Here is a 23,647-nt window from a genome sequence, read left to right as displayed (position 1 = left end):
GGCCCGCGGCTGCTGTCCCGAGCCGCGGCGGGAGGGGGGGGGGAGCGGGGGCTGTCGCCCGACGCGTTGCTGCTCCTCTCGTCTGCCCGCCCGTAGCTCGCTGCGCGCTCTCCATCTCGGGTGACAGCGTGGCTGTCTGCGAGGCACCTCGCCGGCCATGGGCTGAGCCTCCCCGGAGCCGGCCGACCCGCCTGAGCAGCTCTCCCTAGGCCGGCTCCGACGGGTGCTGGTGAGGGTCTGGGCACTTCTCGTGTTCCTTTCCCCGGGCACGGCGATTCCCAGCGCAGCAGGGCCCGCGGGGGCTGGGAGGGGGGAGGCTGCCCCACATCTTCCTTCTCGGCACGCTCGTGCTTTTTTCTCTGCGCTGCCCTGGGAATAAGGGCTGAGCACGTTTCTGCTGCCAGCCCCGCGCTTGCAGTTTGCAGAGCTTGCGTTGGGTGTCAGAAATCCTTGGAGCAATTGAGCCCCGCTGGGGAAGGCAGACAGAGCTGCCCAGGCGGTGGCTGGGGAGGGTGCCAGTGCCGGGGCACTTGTTCCCTTGAAACCTGGCCCAGAGGCTGCCCTGGGCTGCGACAGCTCCGTGGGCCAAGGCCAAACATGGCATGTGCCAGCTCAGGAGGAGGTTTCACCAGACACAGGCTGGTTTGCTGGTTATGGGGAAGCAGCCGAGCTGGTGGCTGCCACTGCAACCCTGGTTATCCCCCTTGGTGGAAAAGGGTCACAGTCATCCTCGTGTATACTTGTGCTGATCCAATACAGCATGGTGTTGGTGCTGCCCCAGGAGCCTGACTGGAGCATGTTTCATTTCCCGATGAAGGGAGCAGCTGGTGGGGAGAAGGTGCTGGTGGGTGGGTGGTTGAGTGCTAGGCACGGGGTGCCAGCTGTGGCCATGGGCATTGAGAGCCGCTTTCCTTGCAGCTCCTCTCACCTTGTGCCGGCTGCCTGCTCCACAGGGTGCTCGTCTCCCAGAGCTTTTAGGGGCTGGGTAGCAGCTGTGAGGAAGGGAAGTGGGTGTGTTGCACATTTAGGGCAATTGCAGCCTGCAGTTGCAGTGTGCGGGCTGCTTGGCAAGCACTGTCAGCATGCAAGGGATGTGCACTGAGGGCCTGCGCTGTGTGTCTGGCCATGCATCCCTGCTGAGGGTGTAGTGCAGATGTTGGGAGCAAAGGAGGAATGGCTGTGTCCCAGTGAGTCAGCCCAGCCTGCCAAATCCTCATTTGGAGGAATGCTTTGTCTTCCTGCCATCGCTGCTGTGCACGCCCACACGCCTGGCTGGAGGGATGCGCCAGCAGTCAAGTTTGGGCTGAGGGATCTCCAGGCTGCCAGATCAGTGGGGAGTTGCTGGGAGACAGTGGGCAAGCTCTGGGACATGCTCGGGAGGCCCATGGTGGAGACCACACAGGGCTTGTGCAACGAGCCTATTTCCACCATGGACTTACTGGGTTCATCCCTGGCTCACTCTCCTGGTGCAGGGGCTGTGCAGGTGGGGTATGCACAGCCCCACAGTGCCTTGGAGGGAGCTGCCATGGTCTCTGCCCCACCAGCATGGCAGGGGCTTGGTGCCAACGGGTTGGCCGGGAGCAGGCACAGCTCCTGTGGGCATCGCTGCCTGCCCTGCTTCCTGCATTGTGGGTCCTGCTGCCTGCAGGACACTGAGCTTCACACTCCTGTGGTCCCTTCTCTTGCAGGGGTTTTGAGCAGCTGAGCACCACCCACGAGAGAACAAGATGTTTGGAGGAAAAATGACCAGTGTTGGGAAGAAGCTGATCCGCCGGCGCATGGTGGATCTGAGCTCCGAGGACACGCGTTTTGCTCGCTGCCTCTCCACGCTGGATCTCATAGCCCTCGGGGTGGGCAGCACGCTGGGGGCTGGTGTGTATGTGCTGGCTGGGGAGGTGGCCAAGGAGATGGCTGGTCCCTCCATCGTCCTCTGCTTCCTTGTGGCTGCTCTCTCATCGGTACTGGCTGGACTTTGCTATGCAGAGTTTGGGGCCCGTGTCCCCAAGACCGGCTCTGCCTACCTCTACAGCTATGTCACCGTTGGTGAGATCTGGGCTTTCACAACTGGCTGGAACCTCATCCTCTCCTATGTGATAGGTAAGGGGCTGGGCAGGATGCTGGCACATGTGCCCAGGCTCCTTCCAGCACGGCACTGTCAGAGTGGGGGTCTTGTGGGGGCAGTGTGTGGTGCTGTGGGAGCAAGGTGTGGGGTGGAATCAGCAGGGAGGTGGGTGCTGGAGTGGGGGTGGCCAGTGCCTCTCTGCCCTGGGCTTGGACTAATGCACAGATTTGCCATCGACCAGGCACAGCCAGCGTGGCTCGAGCCTGGAGCGCAGCATTTGACAACATCATTGGCAACCACATCTCCACCTTCTTCATGAACAAGACCACACTGCACCTGCCAGGGGTGCTGGCTGAGCGCCCAGACTTCTTCTCCCTGATCCTGATTGGGCTGCTCACTGGTGAGTGCGTAGGAGTGGCTCCGTGGCTCTGTGGGTGGTGGCATGGGAGCCCGGTGGGTCCCCACTCACTCCTTTTGTCCCTGCAGCGCTGCTGGCCTTTGGCGTCAGCGAATCTGCCCTCGTGAACAAAATCTTCACGGCAGTGAACCTGGTGGTGCTGGGCTTTGTCATCATTGCGGGCTTCGTGAAGGGAGACATCAAGAACTGGCAGCTCTCAGAGGAGGACTACATCAACCACTCATACCTGGACCCACTGTATGACATCAGGTGAGGAGAGCAACCATGCCAGGCCAGGGTCTGGCACAGGACTGGCACTGGCCCTGCTGTCCATGCAGCCCGTGGGAACTGCTCTCCTCCCTCCTTTCCAGCAAAAAAGCCTTCGGCTCTGGCGGGTTTGTCCCCTTTGGACTGGAAGGGATCCTGACCGGTGCTGCCACCTGTTTCTATGCCTTCGTGGGCTTTGACTGCATTGCCACCACAGGTACCACCTTGGGCAAGGGTGGCACGGGCATTTCCCCAGCGCAACTGGTGGCTGGCTGGGACCCACTGGGGAGGATGCTCCATGGCGTGGGAAACAGCCCATCCCTCCACTCCTGGGAGGTTTCCCCACGGTGGCTCTGTCCCCAGCTGGGCCAGCACAAAAGGGCTCATAGCCTGCCCTGACGCAGAAAAGGGGCTCCCCGCAACGAGCGGTGGGAGCGGGGCTGCACCCTGCCTGCACAGGCAGCTTCTGGGACAGCAGGGAGCCTTTCCGCTGCCAAGTTGAGGCTGCAACAGTGCTGGGAATTGCTAATGCCTCCTGGTTATTTCCCAGCCTCAAGTAACATTTTTCTAAACAACTGAGTTCATGCAGAACTGCCGCTCTCTGGAGCACAGGGAGCTCTCAATTTCCTCTCATTCCCCCAGGAATCTACTTAGTGGGTGGCTGGTACAGGCTGTTCTGCCTGACCTCCCTGCCTGTGCTTCCCCCCTGCCAGGGACTGCCCGGCAGCCACCTCCTTCCCTCCTACTCTGGCTGCTGAGCTCCTTGCCAGGGAGTGTGGTGCAGTGGGAGAGCACGCCTTTGCAAAGGCCAGGGGACAGAGGGCGCGGTGGTTGCGTTGCTGTGCCCGCATGGGCAGAAGATCTGCATTCAGTGGGCTCTGCGGGGAGTGGGAGCTGCTGGAGGGGGCAGAGGGCTGGCACGGCCAGAGAGGCTGCGAGCCCAGCTGCCAGGCAGCTGCATGCCTGGAAGCTGGGGCTGCAGCCACGCGCTTCTGCTCTTGGCAGTGCCGAAGACTCTGCCAGCGCAGCAGCATGTCTGGGGACCCTTCCTCTCCAGCAGCCCCTGCCTGCTGCTGCCCAGCCCCACGCTGCCATGGAAAGTCCCTGCTGTGGCTCGTCCTCTGGGGTCAGCTGCCCTGTGCTGTGCCATGGAGCAGGGATGGATGCTGCCTTTTGTCTCTCCACAGGGGAGGAAGCCAGGAACCCACAGCGCTCAATCCCTATTGGCATCATTGTGTCCCTCCTCATCTGCTTCGTGGCTTATTTTGGGGTCTCTGCGGCCCTGACCCTCATGGTGCCCTACTTCCTCCTGAACAAGGAGAGCCCCCTGCCTGAGGCTTTCAAGGCAGTGGGCTGGGAGCCCGCCCGCTACGCTGTTGCTGTCGGCTCGCTCTGTGCCCTCTCCACCAGGTAGGACTGGCTTCATCCCTGGCACTGCCTGGCACAGCACAGGGACCAGCAGCATGCGTCCTGGCTGGGCTGGGGGTTTGCCCCGTCTGGCTGCTGTCCTGCTCCTGGCACAGAGCTGGTCCCCCTGCTGTCTGGGTGGCAGGTGTGGACAGCTTATTGGGCAGGCCCTGAGCCATCTCTCCCCCAACAGCTTGCTGGGTTCCATGTTCCCCATGCCCCGTGTGATCTATGCCATGGCGGAGGACGGGCTGCTCTTCAAGTTCCTCTCCAGCATCAACAACCGCACGAAGACCCCTCTGTCAGCAACCATCACCTCAGGGCTCCTTGCGGGTAAGGCTCCCGGCCGCCGCCTCACACTTGGCTCTGTGGCAGTCTGGAGCCTTGCTTATGCTGCATGTCCTCGTTGCAGCGGTGATGGCCTTCCTGCTTGACCTGAAGGACCTGGTGGACCTCATGTCGATTGGCACGCTGCTCGCCTACTCCCTGGTGGCGGTGTGTGTGCTCATCCTCCGGTGGGTGCTTCCTCTCACGTGGCAGTGCCCGGGGTTGATGTGCCTTGCATTGAGCCTGGGGCTTGTGGCCACAGCTTTTTCCCAGGGCGCACACCCTGGGGAAGCATCAAGCCCCCAGGGTGGAGGCTGCTCACAAGAGCCTGCACAGTGTCTCTGGGCACATCTGTGGAGTGGCCGTCACGGGGCCACTGCCAGAGCAGCTTGTGGGGCTTGAGGAGCAGGAGACATATAAGGGTGCTGCCTACTGTCCCCCTGGGCTGGGAAGTTCCTCGGGCTCTGCTGCAGCTTGTCCTGTCTGCTCAGGTACCAGTCCGGGCAGCTGAACTCCCCAAAGGCCATGGAGATGCTGGAGCTGAACGGGAATGAGGAGGAGAGGGTGATCATGAACCCAGCTGTCACCTCTGCCAGTGCCCAGCAGAAAGAGACACTGTCCCTGGCAACACTCTTCAACCCGCCTGAGGACACCCCCACCATGCTCTCGGGGCGTATTGTCTATGTCTGTGTCTCGGTCATCGGTGAGTGAGTGGGAGCAGGCAGCTGATGTCCCCTCCTGCCAGAGGCCAGAGCATTTTGGCATGTCTCTGCAGAGCTGGGAGGGGATGGTGGACACACCGGGCAGAGGAGAGGGGCCAGGTAGCACAGGCTGCCAGCTGCTGTTGGCAGTGCCAGTGGGTGCTGGACCTGCTCTGCCCTGAGCAGGGTGCCAAGTGCAGGGCATGGTTGGGGTTTGGGGCACACGGTGGCTGATGGAGGACATGGGCGCTAAGCCAGCCATGTGGTCATGGGTGGTCACGAGAGCTCCCTGTGACGAGCCTGGCCCAGGCTGGCCACCCAGTGAGAGTGGTCTTCAGCTCCCTGAGAGCGCTCGGGTTTGGCCAGCAAGGTTTGATCCATCCATCAATGGCTTCATTGTGCAGCCAGAATGGAGTGGCTCAGCCAGCTCTGGGTAAGCATCAGAGCTGGGTTCGAGCCTAGCCGAGTGCAGGCTTCCCACTTCTTGACAGGCTGGCAAGTTCCCCCAGCAAAGCACCTTCCTGAGGCTTTGGGGGGGGTGTTGGAGACAGCACATGCTAGACCCATAACTGACCAAGAGGAGTGGGTGCCTCAGCCCAGCTGTTGGTGAGGCTTGGTGTCCCAGGGGGGCCACATCCTATGCAGCCCCCTGATTGCCCCCTCTCTTGCAGCCACACTGATCACGGTCATCTGCGTGGTCCTCACCCTCAAGGTGACCGCGCTGAAAGACGCCAGTGTGGGCTGGATCGTGGCCCTGGTGCTGCTCCTCATGGCTCTGCTCATTCCCACCATCATCGTTTGGAGGCAGCCACAGAGCAACGCGCGGTTGAACTTCAAAGTGAGTGCAGCCCCCAGCAGCTTGGCGTCTGCATCCCTGCGGACCCCCAGCAGGGTCTGGGCCATTGCAGGGTCTGCCAGGGCTTGCTTCTGGACAGTCACTGTCCAGGAAAGCCCAGGGCCCCGAGACGCAGCTCTCCAAGGTGCAGTCCCCAGCGTGGCAGTGCCCAGGTGCTCTCTAGGCTGTGGTGGGGTGGGATCCCTCTGTGGCCAGGAGCATCCTCGAGCCTGGCCGGGTCCCTTAAGGCACAGCTGACATGGCTCCTCCTGTCCCTTGCAGGTACCTTTCCTCCCACTCCTGCCAATATTCAGCATCTTTGTTAACATCCTGCTGATGGTACAGCTGAGTGCCGGCACTTGGGTGCGGTTTGCCATCTGGATGGCTGTGGGTAGGTGTCCTGTGGAGGTGAGCACGGTGCCTGCTGTTATGCTGGCAGCCCACCGCTGTGCATTTCATTGCGGAAACTGTCCTGCAGGTTTTATGATTTACTTTGGCTACGGGATTCGGAACAGCGTGGAAGGGAAAAATGCGGAAGAACCCTGTGCCACAGTAGAAAAGCCTCTGCACCACCCTGGACTGGACCTCGGCCCCGGGGCTGCTGCTGTCTGAGGTACCAGGCATTGGCACTCCGTGGATCTTTGCTAGTATTCCTGCTTGGGAACAAGATCATGATCCGCATGGTACATCCATCCCCTCTCCTGCAGGGAGTGAGTCCCAAAGTCAGGACCACAGAACTGGGTCGTGTGCTGCCCTTTCCCCTTGCAGAGCAAAGGTCACGGAGACGAGTCCCCAGGCCAGGTGGGAGTGCCAGTGGCCCGGGGCTGGTCTCTGCCATCCCCCCAACCCTGCTGAGGGGCAGTGACACTGGTATGGCCCTCCTGCTGTAAGCTGCTGTCAGAAATGCTGCTTTCCCTGCACATGGGAGGCCCCATGTGATGGCACAGCTGTATTCGTTCTGTCTGTCCATGTGGCTGTGGTCACCACCTCCTCTCTGTGCTTTCCAAGCACCAGGTGTGTACATGGCAGCCATGCGATGAGGCTTGGGGTGGTTTGTTCTGGTATTGCCAGCAGTCTGGTGCTGCCCTGGCCATGCTGCTTGGTACGAGCATCTAGCTCGGGTGTCTGTGAAGATGTCCACAGTGTAGCCGTAGCAGTGTCCAACCTCATATGCCTTTGTATAATTGGTGTTTTAATGTCGACTTTTATACCTATTAAACTAAATGTTTTTTAAGTGCTTGGCTCTGTTGGTCCTACTACATCTCATGTTAATGCCCTGTGGTCACGGACCCCCAGGCAGGACCCCACGTGCTACCCGGCCGAGTGCCAGGCTGGTGCCAGCACAGAGCAGGGCTTGGCCACAGCTAGCTGTGCTGGGTGACCTCCTTGTCTGAAACCTGCCGATGAGCCACCAGCCCTTGCACTGTCCCCTGGGACAGTGAGCCAGGAACCATGGAGCAGTGCTCCAGGCCAGCTCAACCCTACCTGTGGGCAGGACACCAGCCTGCTGTGGCCCCACCCTGCAGTCCCTGTGCTCTGTGGGAGCGTGTCACCAGGTCCCACAGGGCAGCAGCTGCAGTGAAGACCTTGGAAATATCTGCTGGAGGCTCCAGCAATGGCCTGCAGAGGAAGTGTGGCCAGGAGCTGGGCTGCATCCATGTGAGAACATGATTTCCCAGATTCTGGTCTGGTCTAAATCAGCCCTGACAGATTATTTTGCAAAATAAACTAATTTAGGGCAGATGGATCTTGCATGGTTTTGGCATCTCTCCCTGTTTACTGGCAGTGGAGCAGGGTCACTGCATGGTCGGTGGCGAGGGCCCCATACCATCAGCTCTGCTTGGCTCCTGGACTGGAGCTGTGAGCCCTGCCCCAGGGCTATCCCTGGAGTAAAAGGGGCTGCAGCACCTGCTCTGGTCCCATGCTGGGCACTGCCTGCCCCACTGCCCCAGGCTGGGGTGCCCTGCTGGAGCCTCAGGCACAGCTGACTCCCGGCACTGGCTCTTCGCAGGTCCTTCCAGCTCTCCTGGTCATGCTGGTGCCTCAGTGTGCTGTGCTGGGTCCCACCACCCTGCCTCGTGGGTATCTTCTGGCCAGGAGCAGCATGTGGGGCCCTGCTGAGCCCTGAGCCTGCAGTTCCCCTGGCACCCATACACCCAGGTTTGGGTGCTGTAGTGGGCAATGGGCCCATGATAAGACTGCAGCCCTCACCCCCTGGCTCAGCACTGCTGCAGCCCCCCCATGCCTTTGTGCCCATGTCCCCATGCACGTGCCCACAGACATGTCCATGCCTGGCTCCAGGCCATCCCACTGAGCACGAGCATCTCATCCTGGGCACCCATTGGGACTGGCAAAGCTCTGGACATGGAGCAGGGTGCTGGAAGCCCTGGGCAGCTCCCACCATGGCAGCCCAGCAGAGAAGCAGCTGTCTGGCAGCCATCAGTCTGTGCTGGTGCGGTGCACTGGGTCAGTGCCATCTCACTATGGGCGCAGGTGCTGGCAGTAGCGCAGCGGCCCTGTCCAGCCCTGGGCCCCATGCTGGACACCCTGTCCCTGGCTGCCTGGAGGGACCCTGCCTCTCTCTGCCCGTGACCTCCTTCCACCTCATCTGGGCTGGCAGAGCTGCCAGGGATGGCACCGCATCCTTTGCTGGGCAGTGCCTCTGCCTTTCCCGGGCCCCGCTGGCATTACTGTACATCTCGGTGCATCAGCTGTGAATAACACCCAGCCAGAGCCCTAGCATGTTTTCGGCGCAGGCTGCTCCCACTGCTTTAACTGCTGCTGCGCCAGCCTGCGTGTGGCCTGCTGAGATGCTCTGATTGCAACCTGGGGCTCCATTGTGCAGAGAGGGGCCAGGAGGGAAGCATGTTCCTGGGTGAAGGCTGTCAGGTGTTGGGGGCTCAGGGTGGGCCAGTCTGGAAGGGGCCATTTTCTGCTTTGAGAAAACACAACAAAAGGCAGAGCCTGGCTTTGCTGCTGAGAGGCCCAGTCCCCAACCCTGCACACAACTGCCTGTGGTTTGTGCCGACAGCCAGGGAGTTTCCACCCAGATTGGCAGCAAAGGCTGCGTTCCTGCCTGCCGCCCAGCCGTGGGCCTCCCCAGGGCAGCTCCAGCCCCAGCAGAGTGGCTGGCAGAGCCCTGGAAGGAACCAAACAAGCCTGAAGTTGCCCCCCTGCCTGTGCCTCTGCCACTGCATGGGTGCTGGGCAGACCAGGCACAAGTGTAGGCAGGAGCATGGGTAGGGGAGGCAGGGCTGGCTCCTGTTTCAGTGTTGTCTTGCTGGTTGTAGTGCTGTGCTGGGGGTGGCACTCAGGCAGGACCCCCCCCCCCGGGAGCTACAGCCAGGGATTGGTTTGTGATCTCCCTGTTGCCGTCCCCCCTGGAATTAAAGGGGAGCTGGAGGGTTGTGGCTCTGGCTGTGTTTGGCCCAAGCCATGCTGACGGGTCAGGCAGTTGGGGCACCATTGCAGTGGAGACCCGGCTATGGCCACTGGCTGACAGCAACCTGCTCCAGCAGTGGGCCATGCTGGGGATGCAGCACTGGTGGGTCAGGGTGCAGGGGGTGCAGAGAGCTGGTGGCTCTCAGCCTCCCTCCCCACCTGGCTCCACCCCATCCCCTGCGGCTTTCATAACCGCACACACTGCCATGTGTCTGGTGCAGACCCAGGCTGCCTGTGGGGGACATGGGGCTTTCCCAGCAGAAGCATTGGAGGAGCTCTCTCTTGTACACCAGCTGCTTGACAAGGAAGAGCCTGTGTGGGTATGCAGGCTTGGGGCAGGATGGAGACGGATGGTTGTGCTGCTGAGCCATTGGAACCTGCCCGCTGCACTGCTCCCCTGCCAGAACAGGGGTGGGCCTGGCACATGGAGATGTAGCAGCTGATTAAATTTTAAATTGTGTACAGTGATCCATTTGGGAGTTAAAATAGGCTGGCTGGGCCACACTGCTCTGTGACACCAAGTACTTCAACCTGAGGAGTTAATGAGCCACCTTCTTCCCTGTAGGACCAGTGAGCAGGTACTGTCAGATCCTCCTCCCTGCAGGTGACTGGCTGGTGGAGTGGAGCTGCAGCAGCTGCCGGGTGGGACGCATCCCTCAGCGGGACTCGAAGCCCTGGAATCCACCCTCGGGCAGACAGGATTACTGGCATGACAGAGCAAACTCCTCAGCTCGTGATATTTCTGCAGTGGCGCTGGGTTGTGCTGCAGGGCCTCACCGTCCAGGAGATCAAAGCTGGTGCCAGGTGAGATTCCTATCACTCCTTACTCACCCGTCTCCAGGCAGGTCCCAACCCTTCTGCTTTCTGTGGTAACAGCTTAAGTATGCACGACCCAGTAGCTGGCACGAGGCTGCATGCATCCGATAATCCTCCCAGCCCCAAGCCGCGGCAGGTGGCCGGCTCTCTAATCGTGCAGGCTTAATGCTCTCCTTGCTTTGCCTTTGCAGGTTTGGCACAATGATTTGCTGCCAGGTGGTTGCTCTTCTCTTGCTCTTCTTTCTTCCCAGTGCTGCTGCTGGTGACCTGGTTCCCGCTCTTGTTCCCCAGTTCACACTCCAACTAGCCAAAGGTTCTTGTCACAGCCTGTCCCAGAACTGACAACATGCTGTGACAATGCCCATGCCCAGCGGGAGGCCGCCCTGGTCCTTCAGGACTTCCAGGAGTACCTCTCTTACAAGACAGTGTATCCCAACGGCACCTGCACCCCCACCACAGTGGAAAGTGAGCCCCCATGCAAGTGGCATGGAGAGGAGACAGTGGAGGCAGCATGTGCGACTCAAGTGGCAGATTATGGCACAGACAGGTGGTTTTCCATCAGTGGGAACCAATTCCTGATGAACTACCCCTTCTCTACCACTGTCAAGATCTCCATGGGCTACATGGGCCTGCTCATGTCCGAGTGGCATGTCCTCACTGCCACCCACTGCATTCACGACAGCAAAGACTATGTGAAGGGGGCCAAGAAGATCAAGGTGGGTTTCCTGACACCGGTGCAGGGTGCTGGCAACAGAACGGGGATGGGGAGGCTGGCGATGCGCTGGGCTTGGGTGCAGAACACGCAGATGCCCATGGGCTGGATCTGGGGTCCCAACTCAGTCAGCGTAAACTACAACTGTGCCCTTTGGGAGCTGTGCAGGCCATGCCGGTGCCTGCACATGAAGCTGATGGCAGCTCCAGCAGCAGAGGAGATGGCTGGGAAGAAGATTCATTTCTCGGGGTTTGACAGCGACCAGCCGGGCGAGCTGGTCTACTGCTTCTGTGGGGTGGAGGATGAGATGGTCTGCCTCATCTGCCAGCACTGCGATGCCAGCCTGGTGCATCCAGCTCTGGGGCATATGGCAAAGTGTGGGACCCCATATGACATGAATGGGAGAGGAAGGTGATCAGGGTCTTCTCAGGCCACCAGTGGGTGGAAGTGGCTGGGGAGCACCATGACTAATATTGCCATTTGCCTGACTGCTCTAAAGTTTGCTCAGATTTGTTACTGGAGCAAAGGGGACTCTAAAAGCTGTCACACTGAATGAGAACCGCAGCCTGCCTCTTCTCCTCTCCAGTGCAGATGGCTTTGAGTGTGGTGTACCTGAGCGAGAGTGTGGCCAAGAAGCCTGAAGATGAGCAGTGTTTCCTGGCAAAACTGCTCCACTTTGCTCTCTCTCATGGAGGTCGAGGGTCTCCACAGATCACAAGGGATCCAGCAGAAACTCACTGGAGTCCAAGTCCTGATTCCCCAGGAAGTCTGAAGCGTGGTTTAAGCTCCTTTGGTTGGTGCTGGCATGAACTCAGCATCAGCGTTCTTTATAGAAAGAGCTTGGCCATCAGCCAGGGAAAGTGGCCTCTGCTTCCAGCACGTTAACTGCTCATGAGTTGGAGAGGCAGCTGCATGCTTGCTACTAAGCTGTACCTGGTTTCTCTTGGGTCTCATCAGGTCTGTCAGTCTGTTGGCTGCACTGCCCAGCTTGGCACTGCCCCAGCAATATGAGGACAAAGGGTTTTCTCTCCTAATAGGACCTTTGTGTGCTGATGAAAGGTGTCTGAAAGGCAGCCCTGGAGCCTGAGTCTTCTGGGCACACAGTGTGCCACAGCCAGGAGCTCGGCCAGTGCAGGAGGGGCTGCTCCAGGACACTGGCAGCCACCGTGCTTGGGAATGCTCTTGGCAAGGACATCTCTTCTGATTGATGCAGCATGGTGCCATGTGGGTACCTACATGTGGCAGCAGGGGCCAAGAGCTGGGACCACCTACTGACTTGTAAACTTTCTCATGTCTCTGGTTCTGTCTGGGATTACAGTAGAAGGAAGGGATCCTGACATTTACTGCAGCTGTATTATTTGAGGTGGATTATTTTAGGCAAATACATGTATTTGAATAAAAGCATAAATCTCTTTGCAAAGGTTATGTTGGAAGAGGAACAGTGCATAGATTGCTAGCCCTGGTTTGGAACTTGCTGGAGACACTTCCTCCAGACTGAAGTAAGTGGGACGGGGAGATCTGTGTAGAGTTGAAATCACAGTATCTTGCAAAAATAGGGACTGATGCCTTCTGCAGTCAAAAAACAGCCCAGGCACCTGACTGAACACATTTCTGCATATTCTGTCGCACAGGACTGATGTGCCCAACATGCCACATCAGGCTTTTCCATGAGCAAACTGAAAGCTTGTCTTATGTTTCCCTACCTCATACACAAGAGATTCCTTTGCTAATCCTAGAATTTCATGGCTGATACCTCTCCCCATCTTCCTTAAGTTTTCCTATTTCCCTGCTGTGTTTGCCCAGGCAATTATTCCCTCTGTAATTCACATTCTCCACAAGGGACCTCATGCTGATGCTGCTTTGACAGGCTGGACAGATGGCTGCTTGTATTTTCCACTCTTAAGTCAATGTCCTGCTCCTTTTCACTGCATCTCAGGGGCAGCCTGCATCACAGGCTTCTCAATGCTGTCATTGCTTAAACCTGCTGAAGACTAAACATGCAGTTCCTTCAAGACCCGTGACAGTTGTACAGGCAGAGCAACCTGCCTTGAAAAACAAACAGGTAGGTGACATTTCAACAAACTAAATGTAACAAACCCTCCAGCTCAGTTATCAAGACTTCAGGGTAATGTCAGTGTTAAACTAATTTAAGTCATATGCCTGATCTGCAGATGGGTGTGCAACAGTTTCTATTATCTTGGATGAGATAATGCATGAAAAATCATGATTACACATTACTGGGCAGGGAGCAGCTGCTATTATTCACATAATACAAACCCAATTTACAGACAGAATTCAGCTTGTTCAATGGAATTACCTGCCCTAGCTGGGAGGTTCTTGGGGACAGATCAGAAAGGGTTTTCATCTCTTGTTCAGACCCTAAGAACGGATTAGAGAGCGTCAGCCATGCTCTTCTTAAAATGGGAAGAAAGCCTGTCATAAACACAGGGAAGGGAGTTCCTGGTTCCTTCCTCTCTGAAGTGCACCCTGGGCCTTTGTTTCACTTTATACACTCCTCTGATAGTGGAACAGGTGACAGGATAAGGGAAAGTTCTCCTAGAACCTGCTGATGTGAAAGAGAAGGACTTGTCTTATTCAGAGCAGCCATACACTTTATAAGCAACTTCCTTCTGACATCAGCCATCAGCTATTGCAAAACAGAAGAGGGAAAAGTCAGCACCAAGACAGAAACCAAGAGAAACATGGTGAGATTCATGCCCCCTTTTACTATCCATCATTGTGTTTGCAAGTACCAGCAGCTTTAAGACACCAACAGGACATGTTCCCCCCCAGTTCGTGTCATGGAGCAAGTGGTTTTGATGCACAATCTGCATCAGGTACAGGACTCTGTTGTAGTGGGTTGATCTTGGCTGGATGCCAGGTGCCCACCAAGTTGCTCTATCACTCCATTCCTCAGCAGGGCAGAGGGGAAGACATAAGATGGAAAAGAACTCATGGGTCAAGATAAAGGTAGTTTAATAAAGCAAAAACAAGGCCACATGTGGAAGCAAAGGAAAACAAAAGATTTATTCTCTACTTCCCATCAGCAGGTGATGTCCAGCCACTTCCCAGGAAGTAGGGCTTCAGTAGGCATAGTGGTTTCTCCAGAAGACAAATGTTGTAATAACGAATACCCTTCCCCCCCAACCCTTCCATTCTCTTAGCTTTTATTGCTGAGAAGATGTCATATGGTATGGAAATTCCCTTTGGTCAGTTTGGGTCAGCTGTCCTGGCTCTGTCCTCTCCCAAGATCTTGCCCGCCTTCAGCCTACTGGGGGAGGGGGGGAAATGTCGGAGAGACAGCCTATTCCATACCATTTGTGTCATGCTCAAGTCCCACATAATTTAATACATATATGTATATCTATCTTCTAACCATCTCATTGGATTTAATTCTTATTACTGAAATCCCTTCTTACCAACACTTACAACTTATGCTACATACTTAAACCATCTTTATACCCAACATACAGATTTATACATTCTCATTAACTACTATCCCTTGTCCTTTAACAGATAGATATTATTCTCCCATTCCATGGGCTTTTTCCACTCCTCCAAATGTTCATAAGAACGGGCCATGACTTGGGCCTTATCTGTCAAGATGGGTGCTCGGGACAGGAGAAGCAGTAGGTTTGATTGTTGGGCACCAACACTGGCTTGGTTTGGGTCATCATTGCACTCATCCGGTTTCTTGCAAAACTCACTCTTCATCCGTTCAGGTCATTCCTGCTACATCACTTCCTATAACATACAGCTCACATCACAGATTATTTTTCCCCCCAAGGTTAAATCTCCTTGAGGCACATGCCAGGTCTCCTCATCCTTCTACATTACCCACGAAGTACATCCAGGTCCTTGAGCGAAAACAATCCCATGAATGGGTTTGCCTTTTCCCAAGGGAGAAGCAATCTACACTGCCTTCCCCAGCCACTTCCCTATGTGCACTTACAGGGACCTTATCGCCTCCCACAGTATGTAGGGGTTTTGTTTGGGCAGGACCAGGACGGTTAGCAGATCCTTTGGTGTTAACCAGCCAAGTGGCTTCTGCTAAATTTATATCCCAGTGCTTCCATGCCCTGTTGCTCAATGCTCTCAACATAGTCTTTAGCAGTCCACTATATCTTTCAATCTTTCCAGAGGCTTGTGGGTGATAGGGGATGTGATGTACCCAGTCAGTGTTGTGTTTCTTGGCCCAGGAGTTTATGAGGTTATTTTGGAAATGAGTTCCATTGTCTGATTTAATTCTTTCTGGGGTATCTTGTCACCACAAAATTTTCCTTTCAAGGCTTAAGATGGTGCTTCAGGCAGTGGCATGGTTTACAGGGTGTATTTCTAGCCAACCAGTAGTTGCTTCCATGATGGTGAGCATGTAGCACTTGCCTTGGCATGTTTGTGGCAGTGGTCTAATACAGTCAATTTGCCAGGCCTCACCATATTGAAAAACCAGCCATTGCCCTCTATTCCAGGGAGACTTTACTCATGTGGCTTGCTTAATTGTGGCATATGTTTCACATTCATGAATGACCTGTGTGATGGCCTCCATGGTCAGGTCCACCCCTTGATCATGAGCCCATCTGTACGTTACATCTCTCCCTAGATGTCCCTATGTTTTGTTGGCCCACTGAGCTACAAACAGCTCACCCTTATGCTCTCAGTCCAGGTTCACCTCAGCTACTTCAATTTTGACAGCCTTGTCTACCTGTTCACTGTTCTGATGTTCTTCAGTGGCATGGCTTTTGGGCATGTGACCATCTACATGACATACCTTTAGAGCAATGTTTTCTACCCCGGCAGTGATGTCCTGCTACAACGCAGCAGCCCAGATGGGTTCACTCCTGTGCTGCCAATTGGTCTTCTTCCACTGCTGTAGCTACCCCCATAGGGCATTAGCCACCATCCAGGATTAAGTATAAAGACAGAGTACAGGCCACTTTTCTCATTCAGCAATCTCTAGGGCTAGTTGGATAGCTTTCACTTCTGCACACTAACTTGACTCACCTTCTCCTTCAGTGGCTTCAACAACTTGTGTGGGACTCCACACAGCAGCTTTCCACTTCTCATGGTTCCTACAACACAACACAATCCATCAGTAAACAAAGCAAAACAGTAAACAAACAAATCTTCTGATAACTCGTTATATGGTGGTGCCTCTTGGGCACAAGCCACCTCCTTAGGCGATGCTCCAAAGTCTCTGCCATCTGGCCAGTCCATGCTCTCTTTCAGGATTCCTTGGTGATTGGGTTTCCCCAGTCAAGCTCATTGCATGATCAACGCTACCCACTTACTCCATGTAGTGCTGGCTGCATGATGTGTAGAGGGGCTGTTTCCTTTGAACATCCAGTATAGCATGGGTAATTGTGGTGCCAAGAGGAGATATGCTTCTGTACCAACAACTTCTGAAGCAACTTGAGCCCCCTCATATGCTGCTGGTATCTCTTTTTCAGTCGGGGTGTAGTGGGCTTCTGATCCTCAATACTCCTGCCTCCAAACCCCTAATGGTCAACCTTGAATTTCTGATGATGTTTTCTGCCAGAGGCTCCAGGTTAGACCATGCTCCCCAGCTGCAGTGTGGAGTACATTTTGCACAGCTGGTCCTGTCTGGACAGGCCCAAGAGCTACTGTACAAGCTCTCTCTTGTTTGATATGCTCAAAGGCTTATTGTTGCTCAAGGCCCCACTCAAAATAGTTCTTTCGGGTTACTTGATAGAGTAATGCAAGCTGACTATAACCTGGAATATGCATTCTCCAGAATCCCACAAGGCCTAGGAAAGCTAGTGTTTCCTTCTTGTTAGCTGGTGGACACATAGTTGCTATCTTGTTGATCACATGCATATGGACATAAGGGTGTCCATCCTGCCATTTTATTCCCAAGAACTGAATCTCGTGTGTAGGTCCCTTGATCTTGCTTCTTTTTGTGGCAAAACCAGCTTTCAGAAGAATCTGAATTACTCTTTTTCCCTTCTCAAACATTCTTTGGCCTTGTTGCCCCACACGATGACATCATCAATGTACTGTAGATGTTCAGGGGCATCACCCTTTTCCAGTGCAGTTTTGATTAGTCCATGACAAATGGTAGGCCTGTGCTTCCACCCCTGGGGCAGTCAATTCCAGGTGTATTGAACACCCCTCCATGTGAAAGCAAACTGTGGCCTGCATTCTGCTGCCAAAGGAATTGAAAAAAATGCGTTGGCAATGTCAATTGTAGCATACCACTTAGCTGCTTTTGACTCCAGTTCATATTGGAGTTCAAATGTGTCTGGTACAGCAGCACTAAGTGGTGGAGTGACTTTGTTCAGGCCACAATAGTCTACTGTTAACCTCCACCATCCGTCAGACTTTTGCACTGGCTCTATGGGACTATTAAAAGGTGAGTGAGTCTTGCTGATCATTCCTTGGCTCTCCAGTTGATGAATCAGCTCATGGATGGAAGCCAGGGAGTCTCAGCTGGTGAGATATTGCCGCTGGTGCACTGTCCTGGCAGCAACTGGCACCTGCTGTTCTTCAAGTCACAGCAATCCTACAATGAAAGGATCTTCCGAGAGGCCAGGCAGGGTAGATAGCTGTTTGATCTTCTCTGTGTTCACAATGGCTACACCAAAATCCCATTGGTACCCTTTTGGGTCCTTGAAGTACCCTCTCCTGAGGTAGTCTATGGCAAGGATACAAGGGGCCTCTGGGCTGGTCACAATGGTGTGCTTTTGCCACTTGTCCCATTAAGCTCACCTCAGTCTCCAATACAGACAATTTTTGGCATCTCCCTGTGAGTTCAGAGATCCCAATGGGTCCTGTGGCCCTATACGCTGATGGCACCAGCATATACTGTGCACCAGTGTCTACCAAAGCCTTATACTTCTGTGGGTCTGATGTGCCAGGCCATCAAATCCACAGACTCCAGTAAACCTGGTCATCCCTTTCCACCTCCTGGCCAGAGGCAGGGACCCCCTATTCCTGTTCCTGGTCAGAGTATTCACTGTCTGACCCTTTCAGTGCCAGACCAGAAGACCCCTCACCAGGATCAAAGGAAGCGATTTCAGTCCTTCTATGTCTGGGAGATCACCGATTGCCGCCTTTTGTCTCTATAGCAACTATGCTGACAGTCTTTGTGGGTGACCCCTTCTTAACAGCTGTCTTCCCTCTCAGTTCATGTACATGGGCTTGCAGCTTAAAGGTGGGTTCACCACCCCACTTCCTCATGACCTCCCACTGGTCACGCAGGAAGAACCAGAGTGCACCACATGGCACGCTGTGCAATTGCTCACCGCCCGCAACCTGACGCTCTGCCACTTCCCCTACTGTAATACCACCTCCACCCCCAGTCCCAGTTATATACTGAGCATGACATCACATGGTGTGGAATATCTCCTTGGCTAGTTCGGGTCAGCTGTCCTGGCTGTGCCCCCTCCCAGCTTCCTGTGAAAATTAACTCTATCCCAACCAAACCCAGGACACCCTCTGACCGGGGCAGGAGAGGACTGACTTCTTGGGGTGTCCGTGACAGCCAAGGCACTGGCCCATAGGGATGAGGAGAGACAGAGATTTTCTTCAAAGTTTCAGAGCCAAGAAGACACTCTCTCCACAGTTGGTGTATCCATATCCAGGCAAATCATTGCCAAGCTGTTAGAATATGATGCAGGTGCACTTTGAATTGCCTTCCTCCACATGGCCCATGTGCACAGGACATCCTCTGGATCTTTGGAGACCTGCTCATTGTCTAGATTACTGTAGATTACTGTAGATGCACCGCTAATTCTCTCAGGTACTGGATGCCTTCGTCTGTGGTAGTCCACTTTCCTGGGGAGTTCACAAGATCTTCCTTGAATGGATCTCTTGCCCTCACACTTGAGAGGAGCCATCTCCAGAGACTGCAAATTGCTGCTGCTTTTCCAATTCCTCTCTCAATTCCCTGGTTTCTAGCAAGGGATTCCAGCTGTTGGGCTTCCTTACCTTCTGATTGCTGACTGTCGGTCCCGTTATCCCAGCATTGGAGCAGCCAAGCAGCAATCCACTGACCTGGCTGGCAGCTGTAATCTTTCTGCCTGTCCCAAAGTTCTGATGAGGTCAGAGACCAGGTAGTTTCTGCTTCGTGTCTGAATTCTCTCACTTCTTCCTCCAATTTCTTTGCCAGAGGACCAACTTCTTGATCAAGCCCTTCCTCTTCTTCCTCCTCTCTTACTAATTGATGATATGGACCCAGTGACCTCCTTGTCCACTTTTTCACTACTGGGCAATTTAGTTGTTGTTGTTTGGGTCCCTATCTCTACTATCATGTCCTCCGATGTAGTTTGCACCCTCATCTCAGTCAAGGTATTCCAAGGTAGCTTGGGTCCCTATCTTAACCACAGTGCTCTGACAGTATTGAACTCTGTCTCAGTAGGCACAGGCCAAGTCCCAGTACAGTGCTGGAAGCTGCTGGTTTTCATTGGGGTAGGCAAGGCACCCCTCTAACAGGTGGCACATGAGTTTGCCAGGGTTGCTTGCCTGTTCAGGTGTAAAGTCCCAGGCTATGGGAGGTGACAACTGCCCTAGGCACCTGCCCAAATCCTTCCACACACCCTGCCACCCAGGGACTGGCCGCCTCAGGGCACATTTCAGTATTGCCTCACCTAAAAGTTGTCTTCTCTTACACCAGGATGACACCAGATTCCACAAACCCCATAATATGCCAATAATGTTAATTAGTAGTATTAAACAGCTCACACAAGGGTGAGCAAGGACCTTAGGAGCCTGCATAATAAAACCACCTACATTGGGCCTAGGTAGAAAGAGGGAGATGTATTCCCTCATCCTCTCCACAAGATAGCTCTCCCAGCACAGCAAGGCTACCAATGCCAGGGAAAAGCAGAAAGCCATTGCTCGTACAAACATGTTCCCAAGCTCAGTGAAATAAAGAGATAAGCAGCGTAGCCAACAAACTCTGTGATCGGCACAGAAGCTTGCTACTTAATAATTACTATAGCTATAGCATGCTTAATACAATACTGCCATTGTCTTGAGCCCCACACTGGGCACCAAAAAGAACTGTGGTGGGTTGACCTTGGCTGGATGCCAGGTGCCCACCAAGCCGCTCTATCACTCCCCTCCTCAGCAGGATGGGGGGCAGTAAATAAGATGGAAAAGAACTCATGGGTCAAGATAAAGGCAGTTTAATAAAGCAAAAGCAAAGCTGTGCGTAGAAGCAAGGGAAAACAAAAGATTTATTCTCTACTTCCCATCAGCAGGTGATGTCCAGCCAGTTCCCAGGAAGTAGAGCTTTAAGTGAGCAGAGTGGTTGCTCCAGAAGACAAACATCATAATAATGAATGCCTCCCCCCCACCCCCTGCCACCCCTTTCTCTTAGCTTTTATTGCTAAGCGGATGTCATATGGTATGGAAATTCCCTTTGGTCAGTTTGGATCAGCTGTCCTGGCTCTGTCCCCCCCCAGGATCTTGCCCACCCCCAGCCTACTGGGGGAGGGGGGGAAACATTGGAGAGACAGCCCTGATGCCATGGGAGCACTGCTCAGCAGTAGCCAAAACACCAGTGTTATCAACACCTTTCTAACTACCAATACAAAGCACAGCACTACAAGGGCAGCTAGGGGAAAAATTAACTCCATCTCAGCCAGACCCAATACAACTGTTTATTTAAAAAATTAAAAGAAATTTTAACAAAATCACGTCGAACAGTGAGGATCTGAAAAGCCAGGCAGCACTGGGGGCATCATAAAAAGAAATGCTCTGCAGGCCCCGACCAACCCAAGGGCTAGATGTGCAGACAAGCACCTCCAAGTGGACTGTAAGACCTTGTTCCACTTCTCTCATCCAAACAGTGGTACTGCTTTGTAAGCAGATGAGGTTGTAAATTGGAAACCTGAATCTCTTGTGCATCCCCACAAGATGCCCAGGCACCTGGAGGGCTCCGACGATGGTAAGCTTTTAAGAAGTTCCATTTGAGAGCAACCGTGGCTGCAGTCGCAGCTTGGAGGAAGCCACCTGCTTAGCTGCAACATAAAGAGTATGTCATAGCACAAGGTGTGTGTGACATACTGCATTTCTTCTTACCCAGAATCCTGCAGAGCTGTCCATTTTTTTCCCTTGTTGCCCTGTATCAGCACAGAACATCCTCTCTAGCCCAGAAGGAAGGGGGAATGAATACATGTATATCCACAGTCTAAGGAGGGTCACCTTTTGCTGGAACTTGGATCTCACTCCCTACCCCAATCCAAAATGCGAGAACAGGGCTAGCTCTGGAAGGACAGAGCCCTCTATGAGCTAGGACGCATGAGGCAATTAATAGATTGCAGGCTGATGATTTGCCTTCTGCATCTGAATGATCTTGCCAAAGCCACCTCTTCCCACATCGTAGTCTGTCCGGTACTCATCTCGCACCTGGGGCACAGCAGTAACACAGATATTAGTACCCTGCACTGTCTCATGCTAGGCTTCAGAATTATCATCCCCTCCCTGCTCAGTTGGTGGGGAACTGAAGTTCAGATTAGAAGCATTTTGACTCATTTGAAATCTCTTCAAATAATCCACCAAAAAGGTGGTAATGGTGGTGAAAATGACAACTGAGGATATATCTGATGGCTGAAGTCTTTTTAGACAAGAAGCAAAGAAGAGCCCAAAATATTTTGATTCAGCTTTGCAGTCCAGCTTTCTGAATTGCCAGAATGTTGTCTCCCCTCCACCCTCAGAATCTGCAAAGGAACCTCACCTTCGCACTGGGGCAAAATGCTGCGTTATGAGATTGGCCTAGCAGCTATGCTGTCCCCCTCCATTCAAATTCTGCATCATTTTAAGAGTACTAGCTTGGATTAGGGAACATTCTGCTTGCATTGCAGGAAGTTTGGAGTCCTAGACAGAAATGGCCTTAAGTTCTATTTCTAGCTTTTAACGCCAGACATCAGTTACCAAAACAACCTGGGAGTGGCTGAAGTTCATTATCGGGTCTTTACAGTCTGCACATTGTTCTGCATGAGACAAAACTAGCAAAACAGTACACAGTCTTAAGGGGATCAAATTCAAGGTATGAACTGGTATTGCCATTACCTGTCCTCCAGTCTTTCCTCTTCCATACTGTCGCCCCTCCTTAAACCCTGCATCCCAGTCAGTTCGAATGATGCGGTCATCTAGTCGTGTACCATTGATAAATCGCATTGCGTGTTCAGCGTCTGCTCTTGTGTAGTATCTGAAGCATACTATAAGGAGAACTATGTGTGCTATCTTGTTGGGTACAGGGAAAATAAAAAAGAGAACTATTTTATTTGAGAAGCAGAAAACCCCTGCCTTCCAGCCTTTTCTACTCTTCCTGCTTTTCTCCATGGGATCAAAAACTGCTTATATAAATCCAAGCTAAACCAGCTCCCACTCAGAAAGGATTCTGAACTTTAATGTTAGTACCTGCACAGACAAGAAGTAGCTTTGGATCACTTATTTCACAAGCAGATGAAACAAACACATTAAAGCCTTGCTAAGGGCAAGAAATCTGTAATATGCCTTTTTATACTACATAAACTTGACTGAATTTGAACAAGAGGGGCAGGCCTCACAGGAGTTTGCAAAGACAGCTCACAGTACAACTTGTACAAGCGTGTACCCTGTGCTTGGGAATACCGCCATGGCTTATTCTGCTACTTCATTCAGGTGTAAAGTTAAGGTAAGAAAGTGAACATGTGCTCTGGCCATGATTGTAACAGTTTTCATTTTGGCCCTAAAATAACTAAAGAAATGAACAAATTAAAGCAGCTCTCGGCCAACTCCAGAAAGTACAGCAGTGGTAGCACTTTTCACCCATGGCACCGCTGTACAATCTGTCTCTCAATTAAGATGGTGGGGAAGTAGCAAGGTTGGAAGGGAAGCACCTGGTAGAAAGCATTTGACTATCACTGCTTTTCAGGTTTTCAACAGCAGTACAACTAAGCTTGCTGTGCAAAGATGAACTAAAAGTGGCAACCACATATGCGCTGACAGTGGCAGGGAACCAGAAAGGATACTCGACAAAGCAAAAGCCACAGGGGGTCTTCTTGATCTTGTCCAACCCCATGACAATCCTCTTGACGTCTCCGCATTTGGAGAAGAGCTCCTGGATCTGCTCCTCGGTGGTGTAGAAGGACAAGTTGCCAACATACAGCGTAGAGGAAATTTTCAGGGATTTCTCCTGCAGCTGCCTGCTACCCTGAGGGCAGAGGGAGCACGCAGCAGGGTGAGCACGCCTGCCGCCCTGCTTCCGTCGCCAGGCCCCGGCGGGAACCTCCCGCCGCCCCGGAGATGCGGTGCCCTCCCGCTCGCCGGCTCCTCGCACGGCCTTGCCCCGGCAACAGCCCTCCTCCTCAGGCGCTGCTCCAGCCCGCCCTCCTCCCCGCCCCGGCCGGGCTCCGCGGCCTCGGGCCCCGCCGCCCTCACCCCCGCGCCTCGGGCCCGGCCGCCGGGCGCACCCGGAAGTGCTGGTCGCGGTACTGGCTGATCTCGCAGTAGGAGTCGCTGTTGAGCCCGCTCAGCGTGGTGTGAAGCAGCCCCGACATCTCGCCTCTGCCCGGCCGGGCCCTGCTCCCGGGATCCTTCCAGAAGCGCCGCGGCGCCCACCGGACGGCAAGCGGGGCAAACGGTCCGCCGCGCCGTCCGACTGGCCCCGGCGCCTGTCGCTCGGGGCGGGGAGGCGGGGCGATAGCCCCGGACAGCCAATCGACGCGCGGAGCCG

At 54.2% G+C, this 23,647-nt stretch overlaps 2 protein-coding genes and 1 pseudogene across 2 annotated transcripts; 2 read left to right on the top strand and 1 right to left on the bottom strand.

Moving 5' to 3' along the window:
- The window catches only part of LOC104830438, a 17,597-nt pseudogene extending 6,076 nt beyond the window's left edge, over positions 1-11,521 (top strand).
- Positions 1,682-10,074, top strand: SLC7A3 (solute carrier family 7 (cationic amino acid transporter, y+ system), member 3). The gene is made up of 12 exons (XM_010565282.1): positions 1,682-2,097; positions 2,304-2,462; positions 2,549-2,729; positions 2,831-2,943; positions 3,914-4,136; positions 4,327-4,466; positions 4,546-4,648; positions 4,952-5,163; positions 5,833-5,999; positions 6,279-6,387; positions 6,475-6,609; positions 10,003-10,074. Exons 1-11 carry the CDS (start codon positions 1,728-1,730, stop codon positions 6,606-6,608), a joined length of 1,911 nt encoding a protein of 636 aa, XP_010563584.1. The 5' UTR covers positions 1,682-1,727; the 3' UTR covers position 6,609; positions 10,003-10,074.
- Positions 11,522-20,570: 9,049 nt separating the features above from the next.
- Positions 20,571-23,571, bottom strand: LOC104830418 (nuclear cap-binding protein subunit 2). The gene is made up of 4 exons (XM_010565281.1): positions 23,385-23,571; positions 22,944-23,125; positions 22,000-22,138; positions 20,571-21,336 (listed from the first exon to the last, which is right to left on the bottom strand). Exons 1-4 carry the CDS (start codon positions 23,469-23,471, stop codon positions 21,238-21,240), a joined length of 507 nt encoding a protein of 168 aa, XP_010563583.1. The 5' UTR covers positions 23,472-23,571; the 3' UTR covers positions 20,571-21,237.
- Positions 23,572-23,647: the final 76 nt, after the last annotated feature.

The sequence above is a fragment of the Haliaeetus leucocephalus genome, unplaced genomic scaffold (genome assembly GCF_000737465.1).
Source record: "Haliaeetus leucocephalus isolate CR32 unplaced genomic scaffold, Haliaeetus_leucocephalus-4.0 Scaffold189, whole genome shotgun sequence".
Lineage (NCBI taxonomy): Eukaryota > Metazoa > Chordata > Aves > Accipitriformes > Accipitridae > Haliaeetus > Haliaeetus leucocephalus.
Note: the sequence above shows the minus strand (reverse complement) of the source record. Positions and strands in the feature narration are given on the sequence as shown.

Coding starts and splice junctions, on each gene's coding strand:
- SLC7A3 (XM_010565282.1), top strand. CDS start 1,728: ATGTTTGGAGGAAAAATGACCAGTGTTGGGAAGAAGCTGATCCGCCGG. Junction 2,730..2,830: donor GACCCACTGTATGACATCAG/GTGAGGAGAGCA, acceptor CCTCCTTTCCAG/CAAAAAAGCCTTCGGCTCTG. Junction 4,467..4,545: donor CACCTCAGGGCTCCTTGCGG/GTAAGGCTCCCG, acceptor TCCTCGTTGCAG/CGGTGATGGCCTTCCTGCTT.
- LOC104830418 (XM_010565281.1), bottom strand. CDS start 23,471: ATGTCGGGGCTGCTTCACACCACGCTGAGCGGGCTCAACAGCGACTCC. Junction 22,139..22,943: donor TGTGGCTTTTGCTTTGTCGA/GTATCCTTTCTG, acceptor AGTATGCTTCAG/ATACTACACAAGAGCAGACG. Junction 21,337..21,999: donor GAGGAAAGACTGGAGGACAG/GTAATGGCAATA, acceptor GCTGTGCCCCAG/GTGCGAGATGAGTACCGGAC.